Source organism: Symphodus melops, assembly GCF_947650265.1.
Source record: "Symphodus melops genome assembly, chromosome: 15".
NCBI lineage: Eukaryota > Metazoa > Chordata > Actinopteri > Labriformes > Labridae > Symphodus > Symphodus melops.
The window spans coordinates 7059280-7084581 of record NC_136705.1 but is presented as its reverse complement, the minus strand read 5'-3'; the positions used below and the strand labels follow the sequence as shown (position 1 = coordinate 7084581).

General features: G+C 39.6%; 1 protein-coding gene across 1 annotated transcript in view; it reads left to right on the top strand.

Moving 5' to 3' along the window:
• The first annotated feature begins 4865 nt into the window (after positions 1-4865).
• The window catches only part of mmrn2a (multimerin 2a), a 28277-nt gene continuing 7840 nt past the window's right edge, over positions 4866-25302 (top strand). The window contains exons 1-5 of the mRNA XM_079362352.1: positions 4866-5102; positions 14379-14504; positions 15044-15150; positions 15763-15837; positions 21187-21411. Of these exons, the coding sequence (XP_079218478.1) occupies positions 4876-5102; positions 14379-14504; positions 15044-15150; positions 15763-15837; positions 21187-21411 (760 nt within the window). The 5' untranslated portion in view covers positions 4866-4875. The remainder of the gene's footprint in view (positions 5103-14378; positions 14505-15043; positions 15151-15762; positions 15838-21186; positions 21412-25302) is intronic.

The window sequence follows — 25302 nt, the reverse complement described above, 5'->3', positions numbered from 1 at the left end:
AGCAGCTTGTGTGTGCTACAGGCGCCATCCTGTGGTAAACAGAGGATCTGAAACAAAATTATTTAATTGTTTTTATTTATTTAGCTCAATGCTCAATGACATGTGAGCCCTTCATTCGTGTAACTTGATGTTAAGTTGTAAACAAGTTGCATAACATGATCTGTTACAGCACAGCATTATGTTCAGAGGAAGAACACATGTTTTAAAGCCTCAAGAGGCAGAGCTGAACTCTTGAAGTTTTAAAACTGATTCATATACTAATCCAGAACATTTTCCAAGTAAACAGTGTTAAAAGTGGTACATGGTTTATTAGTTGTTGAAGTTATCTGTGCAGAATGTACAGAAGTACTTTTTATAAAAATAATCAAATCAGCAGTATTTTCTTTGAACAGGAAGCATTTCCTTATTTATAAATTTTGAGTTGAACCAGCTCAAATCTCCAAAATAAAAAGGTGAGTCTGACAAAATAATGGTTAAAACTCAATATAAAAAATTACAATCTAAATTTAAATGATTTAAAGATACAAAATAAAATTCTCTTTCCCATTCAACCATTAGATGTCCTGATTTCACCAATGTCACCAAGTATGATAATAATATTAATACTTTGTTTGTATACCACTTTTGTATTCACGTACAGACAGCTTCACAGCTGACAATAAAAGTTAAAGAGACAATAAAAGCAACATACAGAAAGTAAACAAACAAACAAACAAACAATAAAATCAGACTAATTAAAGTAAACCTGTCCTGGTTCATAAGAGGTTAAAAGCTCAGAAATATAGGAAGGGGCAGCCCATGTTAACTTAAAAGTAATTTAAAGAATGTTAAGAGGTTTGATAATTATGTAGGAAGGCCTGCCAGTAAAAAAGCTGCAATAGTCAATGTGTGATATCACAAGAGCCTGTACCAGGAGTTGTGTAGCATGTTCTGACAGGTAAGGTCCGATAAGGCCACTTGAACCTTGAATGCTAGCAGTATGAGTATGAGCTCATCAAAAATATTTATATTAAACATTGTTCACCTGTATGAGATTGAATCTATGAACTTAGTATCATGAGTATTTCTGAACCAAGGCCTCCTCAGTGTATGACTAAATCAATTACATTGATTTGATCACCTCTCTAAACAAAAAATATCTTTCGGAATACTTTTATTTCATTTATAAACTTATTAGGGTTTTATGTATCTCTCATACTTTCTTTTTCACTGGCACATATTTAAAATTGCACCTCCTCTTCGTCCTCCTCACAGCTCTAAAACAATCCTCGGAAATGACCCCCACCCACCTAACAAACAAACCATCCCCCCTCTCCCAGTGGAAAAGTCCCCTGCTTGGTCAGCCTGGCAGGAACCATCATAGCCTTCGTCTCCCTGGCTATTCCTCCTGCTCTACATTTGTGCTAACGTTTATCTGCTTTGTTTGACCATTTGTTCTGTAATTGTTGGGAGAGATTGGCTAAAGAGTGACAGGAAATGTAAGAGAGGAAGGAGTGGGATAGACATGCATCAAATTGGCAAGGCACAGAGCTGATCTGACATAAAGACAACTTGAGCCTCTGTATAAAATGCCTCTGCTCAAACAACTAAGCAAAATGTGACACTCACAAAAGATTGAGTGTTAAGTCCCTCTAACCAGAAACGTACTGCCAGGAAATGTTTATTTACAACAAATGTTTCAAACAAATTGACATTAGAACAGTCAGTCATTTGTTATAAGACAGCCAAACTACACTACAAATCTTGGTTGGACCACGAACAATAATGTGTCACTATAGCCTGTCTACAAACCCCCAAACTAGAGGCAAAGTCATTTTCTTCTATCTTTTCAGAAAATGTGTGCTCAAACAGGCCGTTTGGAGATTGTCCCTTCATGACATCACAAAGGGAAGTAACTCCTCCCCATGGTGAATTACACTACCACAGATAGGAGTTTGTTATGCCTTCTAAGACTTCCTTTTTATTGTGAACAATTAGGCATGTATTGTCATGTTTATTGTTATTCTTTAGTGCTTTTTTTTTAAAATGCACTGCAGGTTTGCACTGTGGGTTGAGGGGATTGCAATTTCATCTGTGCTGTATGTTAACATGGAGCATATTTGACAATAAAGCCTACCTTACCGTACCTTACCTAGAGTCACATACCTTCCAGAGAGGGCGTGGTTGAAACTGCTGTGTTTTTCCACTTATATGTTACCTTTGCATCTTTTAGAGAGCTCAAGTCAAAGTTTAAACATTAGAACACATTGTACAAATGATTGGGGGTGTCCGAGCTCCCCCTCTTATGAAAAAGACTGAATTTACTATTGACTGAAGAAGGTTGATGGCTCCATACATGTATCTACAAGCACATCAGACACATCAGTGAGAGCACATTTTTGTGAGTGTTTTGTAAATGTTTTATAAATCCTGCAGAGTTTGTGTCAGACAAGGCTAGTAACAGCACCCTTTAAAAATGTACGTTTAATGTTTACATTTTCCATGGCAAAGATTGATTTTAACTGAAACCTTTGTCTGTAAAATAAAAGCACAATGATATTTTCATTGGAAAACACTACATCAAATTTTCGATAGTATGATCAGCAAGTAGATAGAAGGTACCAGTTTGCCTTCAGAAATCACCAAAATCAACATTTCTTAACTGTTAGTTTGGCTATTGTAAGGTAGGTTTTTGTCAGTGTTAGCGTTCCTGTATTTACTCTTAGTTTTTAAGTGGTTGGTACAAAACCATGTTATGACAAACTGCTTTAACAGATAAGTGTGCATGATGACTTTGCTTTACTTTTATTGCTGAGCAATCTGTATAAATTAAAACACAGTTTTGCCAAAACCACTGCTTATTCCCCCAAAAGGCCATAAATGTAATGTTGGAACCTATAACATAATGTCCTCACTCCGCTTTTAATGGTCCCCACAAAGATAGAAGAGCAGGAATACACACGCGCACACACAAAGGAAGGAGGTTGTTTCTCTTGCAGGTCAGTGGATTTCCTCTTCTCTTATCACTACAACAGGAAGTGGATGAAGAAAGTCCGAGATTGAGTGAGGCCAGATCAGAATTGAGAGCTTTAAAATCGTAACTAATTTTGAAATTCAGTTGCGTTACAGACAAAAGGAGAAATTGTACACACTCGCACACACTTATTTTATAACACAGTACAAAGCTGAAGACAAAGGCAACTCCATCCATATCAGGATATAACGAATATTATAATGGTTGTAAGAAGAACTGATGTTCCACCTCTCATGATCTCACAGGAAAGCAAAAATAAACTAAACAAACAACTGTGTATCAGGGATCTTCACATTCATTATGAACCATCAGCACCAGTCAGGTGGTCTAAGACTGATCAGCCTTCTGTCCTCAGAGTCAAAATCAAACATGGAGAAGCAATATTCAGTTTCTATTCTCCATATATCTGAAATAAACTCCCAGAAACTGCTGTTCTACTGAAACTCTGTTCTTTTAAATCAAGGTTGAAAACATACATTTGTTGTAATTACTATCTTACTATCTGTCGTTTACTCGTGATAAATGTTTACTTTTACTTGGCAACATCAGCTACTGTCTTCCTCAATTTCTCTCCGTCATCAGTGTTTTTTGTCCCCTCAGAGCAGACAGACTGTGTAATTACAATTTTTAATGCTAGATTTTAATCGTGTTTAAAATAGTAAGGGCTGACCCAAAAGTATTCTACATAAGGCTGGCTATGTTATTGCCCAACATTACCAAATAATTTGAGCAGAAGATCAGTACAAGCAGAGGTACTTGACCAAATTTCTCAATGAATTGCCACTGAAGCTGGGAAATCAGTTAAAAATTCCTTTAGCCTTAGCTAATCTTAAAGTGGTGACGCAGTGAATATTGCATGAACTAAGGGAGTTTTGAACTCCCCTGTTTGTAGGGCCTCGTGAATTATTGCTTTGGACTTCTTACTGCTTAGTAATAAGCATTAATATTATTTGTATTTGTTGCAAATATTGGGTTTTCTAATAGTATACACATTTTTACGAATGGAATTGTATCAATATGTCTGTTGTTGTTTTTGTTGTTGTTGCTCTATTTGTTTGTTTATGTCCCCATCTCCCTAAATAATAGATTGATTTATTGATTACTGGATCATTGTTGTTCTTCAGAGTGCACTCATGCCAGTGAGGCCCATTGACTTAAACCCATGTGTTCTAAAACATTTTCTCCAATATGTTTTCTGTTAGCAATAAGTAAAGTCTTTTTCATCTGCTTTTTGTAACATAGCAACAAACATGGTCTTTTTACCTGCTCTTTTGTAATGTTAATAGACAAAGAGTAAGGTCCTTTGCCTGCTTTAATGAATGCTGTAATGAATTGACGCTATACAAATAAAGATTGTATAGGGACATTGATTGATTGATTAATTGATGGAACTACATTTCACAAAAAGATCACGCCATAATATGTAAGAATAATAACCAGCTAATGAAACTTTTTCTTCTTAAATTCTTTAGGAAAAGATCAACTAGGGTGATAAATCAAGTTGGAAGTGGGCTAATTTCCTCATACTGTACTGTTGCACTTGTTTCTTCAACCAGCTGAGTTGCCCCCTGCTGGCCTTTGGAAAGGATGCTCGTTTTATCTTTTAAGACCATGCGGCTTTCCTCTCAATATACAAAGTCTTTGGTCAAACTACATTTTCTCAATAACTGTTGGATGGAGCAGTCCCTCTGACCCACAAAGAAGGAGGGGGTCTTAATAACACATTATAACAGCAGAGGAAGCAGGAGGTGTGTCCTCTCCCCTCCTCCCTCTTCCTCCTCCTCCTCTCTCTCTTCTCCAGCTATTTAAAAGCAGCTGGTGGTCGTGCGAACTTCCACTGGGTGATGTGGCTGGGAGCAGACATGGTAGCAGTGGGAGAGCTGGTGCTGGTACTGGGCTTAATGATCAGTGCTCACTGTGAGATGAGAGCACGAGACCCTGAGGTGGAGGAGGAGGAGGAGGAGCTGGGAGGAAGAATAGCAGCCAGAGGAGGAGGAGCAGGGTTCCTCACTCAACTTGAGGAGTTACCCCCCAGGGCGACAGGGACACCACCACTGGGAGAGGGAGGAAACTATCCAGCCAGAATGGGGTGAGTCCAGTAACAAAATAACTAGCTAAGAAGCTTCACAAACTTTACTGAATCCCACATGAGCTCCACTAACTGAGGAATGTATGATGAAGTCCAGTGATTAATCAGACTGACAGGAACTGTTGAAAATTGAACAGATTTTTTTTTTTTTAACTTTTGAGGTTGGAGCAGAAAATATTGAACAAGAAAACTGAGTCTTGTCGGATTCTTACCTGGTGTTTCAGAATCCATTTCAGACATCTTTTAGATACATTTTCTCTTTCAACTTGATATTATTTCTGAATGAAATAATACTTTTGGTAAGATAGAGGTCTGAAATGTTCTGTGATCTTGTCTATATTTCCCTTTGGTTACAAGAATTTCAACACCCAAAGTTCATATCTGAGGTCTCAGGCCCAAATGAATAAAGTAGCTGTATTTCATTAACCCTTCTTTACTTTAACTTTATTCCACTACTCCTATGTATGTTTAATCTTGTGATTATAGCTGCCAGTTTCTGGTATGATAAACTTTCACCCTTGATACAAGCAGCAGCCCCTTTAGAACAAACCATTTTGTCTTTTATAGGCCGACTTTTTGCGCAAAACAACTTGTATTAACAATCCTCGCATGAAGTGGACCAAGCTAAATGTTTTTTTTACTTTACAAAAATATCCAAGCCTTACTCTTGAGCTGGTCCTTACCAAGATAGGAAGGACACACACACACACACACGCACGCACACACACACACACACACACACAGAGAAACACACTCAGTTATACAAGTGGAGCCTAATGCATACAAAAGTACCAAGCAGGGAGCGTTTACATGTTTTGACTGCCAGCATGCTTTTAATGTGCTGGTACCACCCAGGCTGCTGCCACTGTACGCACAAGCATATGCACAAGCACAGGCGCACGAGCACGCACGCACACACACACACACACACACACACACAACATACATTAAATGTATCATTTTATGAGTCTAAAGCGGAAGGTGGGTGTCCTCTTTGTGTTTTGTCCTGCATGAATTAGACCGGGCCGATCCTCACAGGCTTCACACTGAGCAGAAAACAATCATAGACCTTAGCTTATTGTTTCATGTCTCAAAACCTGTAGCTGCTGTGAGGATTTGCTCAGGTGGTTCTGTCATCTCGGTTCTCCCTAAGAATTGTTGCCCCTCTGACTCTTTATCTACTTCTAGCATCAGGTTAACGTTTGAAGATGTGAAATACTTCGGTTCATTGCCAAATACTCACAACTATCTGTCCAAACTGTGTTGGGGTTGTAAAGTAGGATAGAGAAAGATACAGGAAGAAGGATAGAGAATAAGATGGATTTATAGCTGTAATGTCAGTATTAATGGTAAACATATGTGCAGTATTAGTAGTAACAACTTAGTATGATAATAAGTGTGATCGGTTTAATATTAATGTTATTTAAATGATAATGAAACAGGAAGGAATGATTATTAAAACAACAAAGAGAATCCAAAAAATTATAAAATTGACACAAAGCCACACAAGAGATGCTCAAGGCTGCCATAGACAGAACATCCAGGAGGAGGTACAAAAAGACAAAGAATAAGTAATAAGATGAAAGCATGCATACAAAGAGACACATTAATAAATCTATGACAAGACAAATGGCTGCATTAACCTGAGTCTAATAGAAATGTATATATATTTTTCTCGAGGAAAAAAGAGGTGATGCATTTAGAGATTTGTATGTCCATTTCAGGGACTGTTTTTGAACATGTGTCACTCACAGAGACTGACAGACTAAATAAGAGGATCAAATGTCTTGGGTGACATTTCTTGGAGCGAGTTCATACAGGCCTACGTCATTTTTCCGACCCACATCCATACATTAAACCGCAGGACTCAACTTCAGATTCTCAGATAAAAATGATCCCTGAGGGTCCTTAACAAAACAACCCTCCATTACCTCGAAGAAACTCTTTCCCGTTGCCCCCCACCACCACCATTTTTAATGCTGCTTTAATGATACCGCTCACAAACAGAGCTCTTTGTGCTGTAATGGAGAGCAGCTTTCCAGGGTCTCTGTTTTTTTTTAGCCTCAGTTATCATTGAAGGCTAATTGGTGAGCGAGGGAGGGTGGGAGGGAAGGGCTGTGCAGGCATGCTTTAGAGGTCAGAGATCAACAGGTAGTTAAGTGCTGATGAAGTAGAGGTGCACAAGGTTTGTCGTTTGGCTGCAAGAAAAGATGTTTTGAGACTTTGTAGAAACCTACGGATAGAACATTTTGACCATAAAATAAAATCTTAATCTCATTGTATTGTAGAACATTTTTCAAACTGTTACTTTTTCAAAATGACTGACTTTGAGGCAGACATTAATTTTTAATGTATACAAAACTTATTTTCACTCTTCCTTTTTTGGAGTCTGTCGCAGTCCTGTTGGGATTTTCTGCTTCCTTGGCTGGTTGGTTTGCTGCTGATCTGAAGGCATTGTTGAAAACAGAAGTTTGCCCTACATCTTAAACGGCCACAGCGAGACGAAGAAGAAGTTCAGTGAGCAAAAAACTCAGACAGACTCACATCAAAGGGAGCTGAACCTGCAGATAACGTGACCATGGAGGCGTCGTTTACTGCTTATTCACCCATTATCAGTGGTTGCACAGCTGGCAGTTAAAAGGAAGACCCTCAACAAGGAAAGAAGAGTAAATCAGATGAGGATTTTAGGAAAAAAAAAATATCAGTCATGATCATGCAGGAGGGATCATAGATGCTGTCCTTGATGAGAGATCACCATTTTCAGTGACTGAAAGAGGTGTCGCTGGGGTGTCGGGGGAGAGGGCTGCTGGAGTGGAGAAAGCTGTGTCACTGCTGTAGTGGGCGAGGTGAGTTGTGAAGTGCAGTTGTTGGTTTTCCGTGCTGTCTCATTTTCTTTCAAAGCAACAGTAGAACTCGTTCAGGTTGTTGGCCAGATGCAGGTCACTTACAGAGTCGGGGGTTTTAGGCTTGATAGTGAGCTGTCTAAGACCCTTCCAGACTGAGCCAGTATCTCTGACTGAGAACAGCTGTTGTAATTTCTCAGAATAAAGACGCTTGGTTTCCCTCATCGCCCTGCTGGAGGTGTATTTAGCCTTTTTAGAATTCTCCTCAAAGCTGTAGTGCGTTATGTTACACATAAGTTCTGGCAGAAGCCAATGTATGACGTCACAGCCTCTGTGTACACATCCAGGCTGTCGCCCTGTGAGTACAGTCTAAGTGCCTTTAATTCTTCAACAGCTTCACTGGTCCACCTCTTTGATGTCCTCACAACAGGCTTACGGATTTTTAATTTCTGCTTGTATAAAGGAATCAGATGGACCATGACATGGTCGGAGTGGCAGTGCAGCGTGGGGGACGATGAGCGTTACTGACTGTGGTGTAACAGTGATCCAAAACATCAACACAAAAGCAAGGTGTGCTTCCTGCACGTTGGACTACGGAGGGATGTAAACACAGGCCAGAATGAATGAAGCCAACTCGCAGGGATTGACACGCTTCTGATGAAGCAGCAGAAGCAACTTGGGGTTTTAGTGGCTTGCCCAAGGACATATGATATGTGCAGGTGGGACGACAAGAGACGATAGTTGGGCCTATCACTTCATGTCCCCATCGGAGCTGTTTCACCCCAAAACATATTCTTGAACAACTTTTCATTAACTGACTGACTGAAACCAGATCCTGATCCTTCAACATTTCAGTTCTATGTTTGGTTTTTAGGCCTGCTGAAGTTCAATATTTAGAATCGTCTCTTTCACAAACATCCTACAATAAGATCTTGACTGGACTCTTGTCTCTCTAATGAGTCAGGGTTGTTGCCCTAACACTCTCTTGAAGGGCCAACAAAACAAAACCAAGCAGGATGAACGTAATGCAGTAAAAAAAAAAAAAAAAAAAAAGGGACAATTTTACAGACTGCAGCTGTGATACTTTGAGAAGCTAACCCTAATAAAGAAGAGAAGTCCAGCAAGGTTTTGGTCCATAATGAGAACTGCTGTTTGAACCATTCCTCATACAGATGACTGACAGTACAAAATTAAACCAAATGCCTGGATGTTTGTGTTGGAAAGAAGGGAAATCCCATTTGTTCTGTATCACAAGGTTACTTCACTTCTGTCTGACACATGGTTTCTGATTGTGGGAAGGTTTTTAGTCACAAACAATCAAACACAACACTTAGGTTTTCTCTTGTCTCTCTTTAGGTTTCAACGCGTTGACAAAAAGACCCAACACGTCTACAGACAGATAGACAAAAGGTTGACTGTTTGCCAGGGGTTTAGCTCCTTCATATGAGAAATGTCAGCTGTCCATGGCTGTTGGAGATTCAGGGTAACAGACAACTTATTAACATTATTTGAGAGTAGAAAGTTAAAACATAACAGTGTCCAGTTGCATGACTCGGCTAAGGACAAGATACTTATCACACTAATGCAAGGATGCTTGAAAAAACCCATTATGCATATCATCACTTTGAGGAATTCCTTATGTCAGAGAGAGAGAGAGAGAGAGATGACTGGGGCTGAATGGGGCTCGCAAACTAACCACTAGGCCACCAGTGCCTCATCCACAGCCTTTTTATCCTGTTATTTGAGTTTTATAAACACAATAGGAAGATGTATAACATGAGTTACAATGAAAAAAAATTATTATTATTACTGTACGCCTATTTGGTATTGGTTTTGGATTAGGCCTGGTTACTCTGAGGTCTTTACTTGGAAATTGTACACTTTATTTCATAAACCAATCTTGAAGTCACATGGCAGCTTTTTGGCTTTTTACTCCAAATTCTTTAGTGGGACAGAAAGGATCCATTTCAGACAGAAGATGGTGTTGAGCATATGTACAGTATCGGGGGGAGTTTAACTCGATTATTGATAGCTTCAAGCATTGCAATCATAAAAGAGGGATCTCCCAGCTAAAGTGGCATACTTAAAGCTAGATGGCAAATTTATTATTTTTATTAGTCAGTCCTGTTTCCTCCTAATGTTCTCACACAGACAACTCAAACACTTTTTCACACAATTTTCAAACAATAATGATAAGAGAAGAAATGACAATGACCTTTTTGTCGTCCCTTTTGGAAACCATATAGGCAGTGGGATGAGTAATCCTGGTACCTGAAGTCAGATATGCTGCATTTTGAGTGTAACAATGAAAGTCTGAATAATCACTGAGACAAGGAGATGAAAAACCTTCAAAATGTTTCTTTGCGTTCTGAGAAATCAAGGTAGTTTTCAAGCTTTACTTCCAGTTTCTAAGAGGTGGGGTCACTTTGCTTAAAAAAATAAAAACTTTTAAAATTTCAGAACATCTTTTTATTGAACATGAAGTCATAACATTTGACAAAGGAAGAGGATTCCAAATGACATTTCTCCTTTTTTTACTTTATTGAAACCCTAAATCCAATTTCTTCTGCAGACCAGGTCATCAAAAAGTCGGTTCTAATCAAACTGAAGAGCAGGATTTTTAAAGCTACTTTTTTTTGGCTAGGGCAGAGGAGGACATATCTGAGTAAGCTACAGTAAATCACGTGAAGGAGAAAATATGAGCAGATAAAGGCTTCAACTGGAATTTGGTGTCTGACAGGTTACATTAATCTGAAGATTAATTTTTTACTCTCTGATGTTGTTCCAGTGCCCCGAGATCTGTACCCAGCCTACTCTTTAATCTCAGCTCGGAATAAAAGTGCACTGGCCTGCAGGTGTATTGGATTTCAACTGACCCTACAGTGCTCTTGTCATAGGTCAGAGGTGGGTTGTGGTTGTGTTAAGCAGACACTAGGTTGACATGTTGAGTTCTGTTATCCTAGACAACAAAATCTCTTTTAAGGACCTTTAACAGAAATAAGAGCTGAGGACTTTTGTATTCTCACAGGGTCATTTGCAAGGCTGCAGACTTCTACAAGGTAAACTATGGCTGAAGTCATGTCTGAAACTGAAAGGCAACTTTTGATAATTAATTCACAAGCAACATATTGTTTTCTTTAAATATTCTTGAAACCTAAATCCACAATTGTTCTTTGATTATAGCAAACATTAAGCTGAAGTCTACAAGTGGGATCGGCACCAGGGCCACAGCCCGAGGAGACTGTGAGGTCCCACACAGACGCACTACTGTCAGACAATCTGTTCCGTCAGTCAATGGAACTAAATATTGGAATATTCTCCCATTCCCAATAAGAGACTCACAAACATTCAACATTTTCATAGCACTCCTCAGTTGATAGAAGACCAAGTCTGTGACCACTTTTAACCTTTACCTTTTATTATTGTCTTGTGTTACTTGTGCCTTTATATTTGTATTGTATCTGTCTTAGGACATTAGGACCGTTTGTGTGTAATAACCAGCGGCAAATTACACAAAAAACAAAACAAAAAACACCGGGTACTCACGGTACCAAAGTAAACATTATTTCCATTGGATAATGAGATGAATGTGGGTGGATGACGGGGAAAACCATGAATGCAGATGTGTTTTAATGGAAAGGTGTGTGGTAATGTGATTCTGACAATTTACGGCCACTACAATAAAATCTCAGGAAAAAAAAAATCCTGCTTCAGTTTTGTTCACCTGTTAGCATCTGACTTACGCAGATAGTTGCAAACATGAGTCATGAGCCTAATTGTCTCATCTACAGTATGAGTAGACGATCGATGTTTGGCAACTGGTGGCATTCCCCATTAACATGCATGTTAAAGCTAACTGCTTACTAGGATAAAGATATAGCATAGAGTTGTGTAACTCATACTGATACTGGTTTAAAGAAGTAAATCCGGCCTCCTTCTCTGGATTTGAAAACAAATGAGCTCAGGCATACTGTTTGAAACTGCAGAGTGGTTATTCTTATATCACCATGGTTTTGCAGATGAGCAAGGCAATGTCAGTCAGAACAAGTTAGATTATCCTCCACATTTAAAAAAAAAAAGACAGAACATTTTATTTTGTACAGGGTTATTTAAATGGTTATGAAAGATGAGTTGCTCAGTGGTTGAGTGGGTGGTCTCTCAATCAAAAGGCTTGCCGCAGTCTACAAATACCATACCTCATGTCACTTTGTGTAGCAGCCTCAAATACCATTGTGTGAAAGGGCCAGTGTAGTGTAGAGGTGTTTTGATTGTTTTGGAGACTAAAAGATTCAGATTCAGATTTATTGTCCTTTGCAGGAAATTCTCCCCCGTACGGGGACAGACCTCAAGATACATAAAGACATACATTACATCCTCCACCATACACTTTCAACACAGAAAACAGAGACTAAAAGGGTGCTCCAAAGATCGAGTCCATTTACAATTTACAAGACATTTTACACAGATTCATTGGGGGTCTTTTCTTTAATATCAGATATTGTTTTTTTGCCTTTTCACTCGGACTTTTCAAAAGGTTTTAAGCTGAACAAGTTGTTGTTTTTGGACTTAACAAAAGGTTGGCAAAAGGTCTACCAACAGCTCCCTCCCTGTTGATGGTAAATTATGAGGTTGAGGATCAAGTGAGACCAACTCTTTCAGCTGTATTGGAAATTGAAATCCAGGATTGTTTATAAAGAGGAAGGGCTATCCTATCTATGTTGGCTCACTTTGATTAGTCCAAGACGATGATGATGATGATAAACAGGAAGCGAGAAGGATAAGGGGGATTAACAAATCTGTTTTCTGTGTTTGCTGACTGATGAATATTGAGTGTGTGTGTGTGTGTGTGTGTGTGTGTGTGTGTGTGTGTGTGTGTGTGTGTTTGTATGAGGAGTCTCTTCAGAGAAACAAAGGACTGATTGTGAAACATGAAAGTGAAGCTGAACCCTCTGAGCTGTTGGTGACACTGTCAGCCAGGGTCCACAGTCGGGAAGTACTGAGAACAGTCCAACATCAATAGGCAATGGACACACATACACAAACCGAAGTAGGGTGAAATAGAGAACGTGTCAGATAGAGGGGTCTTTAGTTATTTTTAAACCAGAACAATGGCCAACACAACTTTTTAATACAGTGTGTCTGACCGACAAACCAACAGAAACAAACAGCAAGCGTAAAACAGCACAAGGTGCAGAAACTTGTCAGATGTGTCTGTAACCGCACTCATCTGGCTGGTTCAATAAACCCCTCGACTCTGCGTTGTGTAAAGAGTAAGGAGCGGGAGGCTTGCTGGTCTTTTCACGTGGCAATTTATTATCGAGACTAGTCTGTCTGAACGGGAACAGAATAAATGCTGGTCATTCATTTGTTTGGCTCGCCCACGGACAGCACACTATAAAACAAATTCAACACGAGGCGAGTTAGCTAGCTTGTTGTCATGGTAACTCGATATCTCAAAGAAAATACCTTTAACAAACAATAATCCAATCAAAAAAATATATACATACACATCTTGTTCAATTTTATGAAACCACAAGTGCTACTAACGACCTTAATACAAAATATTTTTACATTGTGCTGCACGCAGCCACTTACCATGGCACGTCTCTCCAAAATGGTACCCGCTACGGTTACCGCTGTGCATTTATACTGCACCTGAGAGAGGGCGCTATTGAGCCAATGATAACAAAAAAATCATATAACAATCATATAAGCAAGTGGAATAACAATAAAAACTCTGTTACATGTCATCACATCATCCAAACGATATTGGTTTCCTTTAAATGATCAACTATTGAAGTACATGTACAGACAACCCTGACCCTGCAATGTTTTGTGTTAGCTTTCACTGGTTTTGTTTCCCTCAGCCTCATTTTTCTTTGTTGTAGTTACGTTTCTTTATGGTCATTTGTGTAGATCTCGGAAGTTTTTAAATGTCTTTGTTGTGTATTGTAATGGTTTTGTGTTTCTTTGTAGTGGTTTTGCTCTAGAGGCAGCGGGTAAAACTGCTAACCTGCATCCAAAAGGTGACAAAATCCACCTTTGTCTGCCTCTTGAGCTCACTAACAATAATCAAGTTTGACTTAGTCAGGTGATACTTAAGTCTTATTTCTAACAATCCCCTGGTCCTGAAAAGGTTATACTGTATTTACTGTATTAGTAGTAGAAAAAACATTTGTGAAGAAAAAACACATGTTCTGTTTTATGCAAGGGTGTGTGCCGAAATATTTGTTGCAAGAAGTATAAAACAAAATAGAGATAAGAAGTTCAGCACTGTGTGTGTTTATTTCTGTGTGTGCATGAACTGTTTGTCTTTTTTTTCATTTATTTCTTGCTGATTGGGCTCATCTGTTATCCTGAAAAGCTGTGGTCATGTTTTCACCCAGAATCAACCTCATTCTGAATGTGTGTGTGTGTGTTTGTGTGTTTTCAGCAATTGGTGTGCCTTCGTTCATCAGCGTATGGTAACTACAGCAGTCAAGTGTGGAAATACAGAGCAGTACACCATCAAGTCTCAGAGTCGGTGTCCAAGCGGGACGCCCGACTGTCAGCTGGTGATGTGAGTACAGTCTTTACCCTAATAGCACTGAAACAACACTGTGAGAGTACTTTTCTATAAATAAATACTATGACTATATACAATCAGTAATCGTATGTCAGTTAAATCATGACATATCAAGTATTCTATCATATAAATGCTCATGCATTGAAGTCAGAGCAAGATCATATAGGTTGGTTGAGGAGCAGCTCATTTAATTTGTATTTTTGGACCTAAACTGATAATTGTTCTCATTCTTAATTATAATGCACTCTATGTCCCTAATTTATTGATTGTTTGGTTTGTTAAATCCAATTTTTACATATGATCCTGTGATCGAAAGACAAAGTATAATATCTGTATCTATTACACTTTTTTTTTATTTATAAGAGTTATCTGGCCTTTTTACAGGTAAATAAAACTTCACACAACAGCGTGTGTTTGTGTCTTTATTGCTTTTTATTAGCTTGCACACAGAGATCAAACCTTTACAGGGAAATGCATTAGAATTATGAAAAAAGTATTATTAACATGTGTCAAATGTGTGTGTTTGTGTGCAGGTATAAGCTGGCCACCCGGCCTGTTTACAGACAGAAGAAGCAGTTCTTCACCGCTCTGCTGTGGCGCTGCTGTCCAGGTCACGGAGGACCCAACTGTGAGGACATAGGTGGGTGTGCAGATGTACCGGTCTAACTATGGCAACAGGCTTCATGGATGGATGCAGTTAAGACTCCTCTACTGTTGTATCTGAGTAGCTCTCCTGGCCTTTCAAGGAAGGCTCTGAGGTTACAAATGATAATTCAGTTTCATTTATTCAGAAACTAAAAACTTTGGACGGGCTGTACAGAACAATTCAGACTAGTTTAAGTTTTAAAGTAGGAACCTAACCAAAGTTTTCTCATTCAGTTGGTCCTAATTTCCTCTGCTAGAGTCTAATTTTAAACATACGCATGACAAAAACTTTGGTATCTCTCAGGAGCTTAATTTAATACAGATTGGCTGTGTGTGCGTGTGTGTGTGTGTGTGTGTGTGTGTGTGGGTGGGGGAAGCTGGAGTGTTTATCATATGTCTGTAAAAGGATGTCCTCTTTTCTATTCTCAGTGTTTCTCTATTTGCCTCCACTGAAAGTCAAAGTTTATCAGCGTGGGAAAAAAGGATTTCCATAGACACCTCCTGAGAGTCACAAAGGAGAATTCTATATTTCTTCAACCACAGATGTTAACTGAATATGAACCCAAGTTCCCTGTCTGTTTGAGCTAGCTGGGTTTGTCTCTTGCAGAATCTAATTCACAGCTGGATCCTGGAGACTTGGATCCAACTGAGGGATATGAAGGAGAAGAGGTCCGCACACTAGGTATGTTGACCAGTTTGCTTCACACAAGTGTTTAGATTTAACACACACACACTGATCATTTGATCTCTCATCATTTGATCATTTGATCTCTGTGTGCAATCATATCATTTTAGGATGAAGTTTAAAGTCATTACATCTGCTGAAGCCAAAAAAGTTCATCATAAAGATACAACATTTTCATGCAGATGTAAAATTACAACAGACCGAACGTTTTTCTCGAACTCCATCTGTTAAGTTGTCTTTAGTGCGGTGGATTACACAGCAAGCCTTATTGTTCATGTTTAGAGCAGCATCAGAGAGATTATTGAGTAGGAAGAGTTGAATTTATTTACATGTTCAGATGATTAATACATGAGGGGGATTTAACTTCAGGGTGAGCAAAGGCCAAAGAAACAAATCTGTCAAAGAATATGGAAAACATAACTCTGGCTGACAGCTCATAACATAAATTAAATGATTATATAGTGTTTCCCTTATATGCATCCAGCAGTGGTGCACTACCTGCTCAAATTTGATATGAAGTTATTTAGTTTTTGGTAAAATTTGACTCCTGTGATCTTTTGCAATTACCCTGGAGCCTGTTTTTGACAATAGGGGGGTTTACGGTTGATTATTTTGTCCAACAAATGTTAATAATTACTTTAATGACAAAAATGTTTAAAAAATTACACTATAAAATATCAGCTAAATCTAAAATAGTTATTCCACCTTACCACCGCTGCTACAACTCCAACCTTGGGGAAAAACAGAACCATTAACCCAAACAAGAGGAAACAAAGTTTAACAAAAAAGAAGCAGCCCACTTTGTCAGCACACAGCAGTTTCCTGGAGCTCAACGTAACTTCAGAATGTGACTCTCATTGTGCTCATAACTTGTGATAATGGAGCTGTGACCTCAGTCAAGCTTCAATCTCCATGTTTGACACATACTGTAGGAATCAAATATCCATCTGTCTTCCTCCTTTGTTTTCTTAATTCTCTGCTTCTGAGCCTGGGAACGGACACACGCATGCTGTGTTTCCATCACTTCATAGGACATTACTTTGACGGAAATTAATTTCCTGAAGAGAAAATAGGATACTTTTATTGTTCTAACCTTTAAAGTAGAGGTAGGTAATCTCCTCCAAATACACTTTTTAATATTTTGGTTGAAATTGTTTTTAGGTCCTGACAGTAATTAATAATTCATGTGCTCTGAAAAAGAAATGAAAACTATTCCGTCATCTGTAACAGTCGTAAACGCGTAAAAACTTTGACTAATGTTGGCACTCGACCACGTTTTATTAAACTAATCACGCCTCTGTACCCCATGCATGCTCAAGCCCACACTGAAAGCATGAGCTAAAATCAGCTTCTGGACCAATGGCGCTAGTGCATGTAAGTGAGGGCCGTGGCTTTTGAGAGAGCACAGAGGGGAGGGGGCCAATACGAAGAACGAAAAGGATGCTACTTTCAAAATCATGCTCGTTTTCCAAAATTGCCTAATCTGCTTTTAAACTTAAAACTGGAAATTTTAAGGTCAATTGTGTCCACTGATCGAACTTAGAAGTGTCTCCTTTTACAGCTAAACGTTTCTCCAATCTGTTTCTTAACAACAGTGTTTTACTGAATTCAGATTTATATTTAATAAGCCATATTTTGTTAGGAAATTTGATCTAAATTTAATGAGCCTGCTGCATTGCTGCACCACATGGATGGTTCTCCTGCTCTCCAAAGAAAGATAACAAGATTTGTTGACTTGTTGGATGTCATCACACCCAGTCTCTGTTGACTCCTTCAACAACATGTGTTCAGTATTTTGTTTCAAGGTAGGACCTGTGTCTTTGACCCAACGCTAAATCCTTTTACCAAGTCCCCAGAGATGTAATGATTTTTTTATTGGGATTCCCAAAAGCGAGGGGAGTCCCCACAATGTGTTGAAAGATTTATGTCCCCACAAAACGAGTCCACAATAAAACACACAAACCTAACCTTTAGCCTCTAAATATGAACATATGAGAGCACTCTGTCTCATACTTGCTTCTTTAACAAAGTAAGGAAGCTGTGAGGCTCAGCATCGATAAACCTTCAACTCGGGTCAGGAGGAGGTCCAACCTCCCCCATGGGAGGAGGGTGTGGACCAGTTGCTGCTCTAGGAACCAACACCAAGGTCAACCACACATACACATCCTCAGCCTGTAAACACAGTGACTCACACAGTGGAGAAAGGGAAGTACGTCATGGTCCTAATGAAGGTTTGTCATCCGCCAACACACGCTGTACGAGGAGGTCAGAGCAGCACGTTGGTAGATTAATCTGATGTAACTGTGACCTGTTAGGGTTTTGTTTGTTTTAATTTTAACCCTGATTGGCTGGCCCTCTGGAGCTTGATTACCTCTTTATTGGGGTGATGAAGATTGTTGCAGATGTAAAGAGATGGATTAACAGAACCTCTCTCTCTACTGAAGGACAGCATGTGTATACATCCTTCTACTGTTACCTTCATCCAGATTGTCGCACTGCTCCAGGCCTGTAACAACACTAATCACAGAGTGTGAAACTTCCTACAATACCTGTGCTGGTTAGCAACAACCTGCTGTGTGTTTTGATCAGTTAAACTTAGGCATATAAGATATCATCCAAATCAGTCCAAGCAGAATAGTTGACCTAATAAGCTGTAAACTTGAACTGTCTGGTTCAGGACCTCAGATGATATATGTTTCAATGTTTGTTCCATCAAAATTTGACTTCCTGCACACATTGGGTTGGTTTGTAGCCAAATGAAGCAGTGAGGATGGGAGATTCTCAGTTGGATTACTGCACAGTTAATCCATCGGTAGTGTTGTAGACATCAGGATGAAGAGGGACATTAGCCAGAAAAAAAAAAAAGCTTCAATTTACTGAAGTGACCAAGGATGCTGTCCAAGTTAAGCCCAACATACATTGTGCAATTTCAGGCCAATTATGATCGATTTTTGAGTTGCTTAATTGATTTAGAAGCGAGTCCAATTTTAGCCTGACGTGCCTAGTTTGTCGTACACTGACAATGATCATTGAAGGCAGCTCCAAACCGGCTGAATGAATTTGTGACATGTTTGAAATTTGGTTGTATGACTGCATACACTCGTTCAGTGAGAGCAGAGCCAAGAACCTATTCCCCAACTTCAGGCCTTTGTTTTTTTTTCTGATTGTGCCTGCACAAACTGACAGACAGCATCTGAAAGCACCATGGCAACAGTAGGCATGTCTGTTTGATGTGTCTTCTCTCTTCTATTGTGTAAGATATGAACGAGAGAAAGGTTGGCAGGAAATAGCTACTGACCCCCGACTGCTAGGGAATTTTTCTTACAATGGAACTTAGCTTGTGTTTGTTGGGGATGATGAGTTTGTATACGTGTGAGAGAGCGTGTTTGAAAGTGTTTGTATCGAACTGGGCATATAAGACAACAGAATATACAAAGAAAACTTTATTTAAAATTGTACAGGGATAGCCAAGTGTTTGGAACTCATCGCTATGTTGCAGTGTGGCCGTTAGTATATAATTTGATCACTTGCACTGAGAACACTGAGAACCAAAACAGTAGGTGTTTTGGTGGAATATCTGACTGAAATAGATCTCTGGCCCTTAGAGGTTTGATTTAACAAAGAAAGAAAAACAAAGGGGTATTTAGAATCACACACACCTCGCCATTTCGCTCCAGTTCGCTCCCACCACGCCTCCGATTGAACCTGCTTCCTGCAAGCTCGCGTCAATGTAATTAAATCATGAAAACAGAAGAAAACTGTCAGGACACAAAAACAGGAACACCGTAAAATACAATGAGAACGTCTCAGGGTTGAGTCATCACCTCTGCGACACAATTATTATCCGGAGGTTCATCAATACCAGAGGCAGTCAACAATTACCCAACACTCATCAACACAATCAACGGTCATATAAGACATAATCATCCGACATTATACAAATATTTAAAGCACTTAAACATTAAAGCTTTAGCCTTGGTTTACGGTCCTTCACTGTTACAGGCTTCTCTCCCAGCAGCAGATAATAATTCTGAGACATGTGCAGAAGATTAGCCAAGAATGAAGCTACATTAAACATGAGGAGGCCTAGCTTTCTTGATAGTTTGAGTTTATTCTCAGGGAAACAAACATATCTTAAACATCTTTTTTGAAGGTAAAACATTAGTTGTTGAACTATTTATGACAAGTGCAAGGTTTTTGACAATGTTTTTGATTAAAAACCCTGAATGGAAACCATCACTATATCATGATAACATGTCTTAAGTCTGCGCCAAAATATTTCCACACATCTGATGACACTGCAGGACATCCTTCGCTTCTTGTTGCAGATGCAGCTCTGATGTGTTTCTGAGCAGACTGCAGGTCACTGATACGGAGCTCCTTTTTCCTGCTGTCGCCCTGATTCTGTCACTCACTGAGAGTTACACAATAAACTCAAAAGAGAAGAAAAACTGAGGAAACACTGCAACAAAATTCCCAAATACATCAGCCTGTTTCCCATCAACATCTCTGTCTTATTCTCTACCTGTTTATTTAACTTCCTATTGCTCCCTGTCGGATGAAGCTGTATTGGTTTGACCAAGAAACATGTTCCTAAAGCATAAACAAAGGAAAGTGAATGATAAATACAGTTAAACAGGTTTATAAGAAAATATCTGGTGTACACAAAGAAGGAACATTTAGTATTCTGATTAGGGCTTTCTTAGTTGATATAATAATAATAAGCTTAAAACACTTGAAAACAGTTCAACACTTTTCAGGTATCATGTTATCAAGGGCTGCATGGTGCAGTGGTTAGTTCTTTGTCCTCACAGAAAGGAAGTTCCAGGTTCGAATCCCCATGCTGTCGGTGTGGAGTTTGCATGTTCTCCCCGTGCATGCGTACTCTGGCTTCCTCCCACAAGACATGCGGGTTAGGTCAATTGGTGACTCTAAAATCCCCATAGGTGTGAATGGTTGTCTGTCTCCATATGTGGGCTCTGCGATTGACAGGGTCCAGGGTGTAACTCTGCCTCTCACTTTGGTCAACATCATAGTTAACTGTAAAAATGTCCCACTGCTGGCAATAGTTTTGCCTTCATGTGTGATTGAGACAACTTAGTGCAATCTCTTTTGTTAGTGTTTTAACGAACCTAAGAACTGGCTTTGAAGAATAGGCAAATTAATGAATATTTAAATTTACTCAACAATGGACTTAATGATAATATAATCTCTGCAGTTGTAGAACCTTTCTACAGTTGTTAGTAACACTAACAGTATTAGACTGCAGATATTCTATATCTTCTGGCACCTCCAGCTCACTCTAGTCTAAATATGTAATTGTGTTATCACCTGTGTGTGATGCAGAAGTTAAGGCGAAGCCCCTGCTGCAGCGTGTTGACCCAGATCGTGAACAGAACGACCATGGCACTGACTACGCAGACAACCAGCACAACATCACACACCCTGTGCTGGACCCAAGACCCGCCAACAGGTCCCATCAAGCATCAAAACCCACTGCAAACGCCTACGAACACCCCAGACTTCCTGACCATCCCTCCAAAGGACATCAGCAGGAACACCACCCGCATGGTGAGTTTAACTGAAATATACCTCTAACACTGTAACTTGTAGCCAACATAAAGCCGACACACTTATTCCAAAATAATTCAAACAATATTTGTGTATAGACTATGTCTATAGCCTGTTGATGTCTCATTCACATCCTTAGAGGGGACCTTAACGCTGAGCCATACACATAAACACACACACACACACACACACACACACACACACACTGATTTCCATTCTTCTGTAGTGACACAACTGACAACCACCCACCCACACACACATACATACACACTTCCCTCACAGGACATCCTGTCTTTCTTCTGTTCTTTGGACATCCATATGTTGCGTGTTTGTAAAATAATAAAGTTGCTGACACTTTATTATAAGTCTTATGTCACCAGACCAGCATATGCATTACATCACTCTCTCTCTCTCTCTCTCTCTCTCTCTCTCACACACACACACACACACACACACACACACACACACACACACACACTCGCAAAAACAAACACACACTCTTCCGTTATCCTGCGTGTGGAACTTCTTTTAGGCTCCCATAGCCCTCTGTTCTATTTGACCTTTGGCCTCACTGACATGCCAGTATGACTTCATCCTTAAAGGAAACATCAACCTCATTTAATAAAGACCTAGTGCCCTGTTTTACTCCTCACACAAAGCAGTCTTTCTAATTTTCCATCTGACTCAGTTGTCATTTTCTTGCTAAGCGTCCACATTGTGTAAATTATAACTACTCTTGTGCCCCAGCTACTGCCATTGGTATGCTTGTCTGAAAAGGTTTGGTCAGGAGCAAAGGTGGTGCGTTCCTGTCTTGAGTATGCAGAAATCAACTGTGCCTGTACCAGCTAACAGCTAGCAACATGTAGCTTGACCATCATATAAGTTTACTCTTAAATCGAGTTTGACCACGCAAGATTACACGCTTAGATAGTTGAGGCTCTGGTTGTTGGTGAATGAATCGGTTGGTGTGTGCTGAGTTGGTTGTGTCATTGCACACCACACACTATAAGAACTGAACAGTTAATCTGTCATGATTCGTTGTCATATGTGAGGTCTGTCACATTTTCAAAATCTCTTGATGAAAATGTTTTAGTGTCCTTAGGGAATACAATGGAGGATTTTAGCAGATGAAAATAAAAAAAGACACCAGCCTGCAGGCGCACCTGCCTCTCAAGGGGAATGAGAGCTGACACTCTGATTGGTTTGATTCGTATTACAAAACGAAAACCAAACTTCCCTTCAAGGTATTTGATTCACACTCTGGGCCTTTTCTGAATTTTTGCTGACTAATGCAGCCACATTATTCATTATTGTTCCAACAATATTCAAAGCATGTTAATATGTGAGTTATTTTTGGTGAAGCTATATTTGCCTTTGTGCAGAGGAAACAGCAGTTGATATCAGAGAGTGAGGAAGGGAGTGGGCTTACTGAATGGTGTGTTCAAACTATCAGTAAAGTGAATTTTTTGCCAAGCCAAACATGATTGGGTGTGACAAAAATGTAAACATTTTTCTTTAATGTTATGGTCTGAACTGCTGCCTAAAATGACAGGGCTCCACACATGGAAAAAACAACATCTATATTCTTGGCATCTTTGCGACATAAAAGAGACAGGACAGAAACATCGCTGCTAAGATGATCTCTTTAGTTTCACTTTCTTTTCCCTTATTTTTCATTAGCAAGAATCACACCGTTAGTGGCATACAATTTGACAATGAATGATCAATTATGGTTTGCCAACTGACCATTCGGTATCATTTGCCTGTGCTGCACTAGCTCATGTAATCTGATTCCATGTCAGCTATTCATCATGCAGCGCTCCGATGCTCAACAGGTTTCCTTTGTATATTTGTACATAAGACATGTAAAAATTGCTTAAAAATCATTTTACCCCTGTGTTCTTGCTCTGAGTCCTTGAGGTTGTTTTGTCTACATTTCCTGTCTTGACTCATTTAAAAAGGCGCCTTACCTTAAAATTTTGACCTTTACAACAAACGGTTTGAAGAAGCAAACAAACCCACAGACGTTGTTTTGTCCGATCAGGAAGTTGACACTGCCTGCTTCAGTAAATCACGCTGACAGTCATTAGATAGAAACACTACCAGCTGACCACGGTGTGTTGGATTTCACCCTCTAAACGCCCCTGTAACCCCCCCCCCCCCACACACACACACACACACACACACACACTCTCCTGCAGCTGGAGTAGGAGGTGACCTGAACTTCCTGTCACAGCGTGGCCTCACTGTAGAGTGACCTTTGACCTCTTATCCCCCTGCAGCAGTGGGGAAAGAGAGTTTGGTTTAACCTAATGATGAAAGGGTCTGCGATCACTGAGATGTGTGTGTGTGTGTGTGTGTGTGTGTGTGTGTGTGTGTGTGTGTGTGTGTGTGTGTGTGTGTGTGTGTGTGTGTGTGTCTGGACTGTGTCTCTATGGGAGGGTGACAGCAGTGACCTGAGGCGAACACACACTCATGTTTGTATTTCTATACCTGTGAGGCCACCAAACATTCCTGAGCCCTTAACCCTAAACCGAACCAAAACCTGATGTTATAAAAAACAAAGACAAAACATCCGAGCTGTCAAACGTATGAAGAAGTGAGGACAGGTGATCAAATCTAAATTTGTGTTTATTTTTTTACAAAACTTCATGAAACTTCTTCCATTTGTTCATTCAGTGAATGATTTATTTAATAATGTCCCCTTAAATAGAGATTCACATTTCATAAAATAACTGCAGAAGACTTGACCTTAGTGGTCCCTTATAGCATACATTTAGTTTAGGTTCAGAAATGGGATTTCCCCCTCCCGCTCATGTCAAACCTTGAGTAGGTAGACACCACCTTTTCTATATTATCACATCAAGTAAACAGAACAAGGATGCTAAATGAATTACTCAGTTTAGGATGTCACTGTCTTGTCTTTCTATTAACAAACCTGTCTGTCTTCTGTCCATGCATACCCTGCAGTCTCATGCCCTTTTATGGGCATAATGAGGGCCATTTGATAAGGCTAACACTAGAAAGGACAAACTGGCACTAGTTTGCAGCTTACAACAACATTGCATTAATCAATGTGTTCATTAAAATAGGAACACACAGTACTGCAGTTTAAGAACATGGTCATTAATCTGCCTGAATGCTTTCTTTAGAACTTTCTCAGAAACAAATTTAGGAGAAAAAATAAATCAAACAAGGTGCTGTCAGAGAAGGACCTTCAAAAATAAATTCAGTATGTTCTTTGCAGTGGCGATTCTGTCTGTGAAAATGGTGGGGAACAACCCATTTATGATAAGATAAACAAGGAAATTGACAGTACTCTCTGGACTGATGCCCTTTTTTTAATTTTACACATTACACAGGGGTAATTTAAAAAAATACTATGTAGAGTGCCTGATTAAATCTTACATACACACAGACAATACACACTCTCTCTCTCTCTCACTCACACACACACACACACACACACTCACACACACCCTCATTCTCTGACACAAACTCTCTCTCTCTCATCAATTGTCTCGTCAGTCTGTACAGCGACAAAGGATGTCTCGCCCATTTGTTTGACTATCTCCTCCCTCTACACTTCATACATGCAGTGCAGTCTAACACTTTATTTTCACTCATGGTCTCAAAAATACAACGGAAAATGCCTCTCCGTCAACTCATCATGGCCCCGCAATGCAGTTAATTGCATTTTCCACAAAGTTCAATACATGTGATTATCCGAATGAGCACATACCTGTTCTCCTCCACCTGTCGTTATGCTGCTCAATGGATCGCCTGTAACGCCTGTCAACGCTGTCAATTTGAGCGGCCACATTTACTGTTCCACGTAATCCCAGTTTCACCACACAGTCCAGCTGAAAACAGTATACATGCAACTGACAT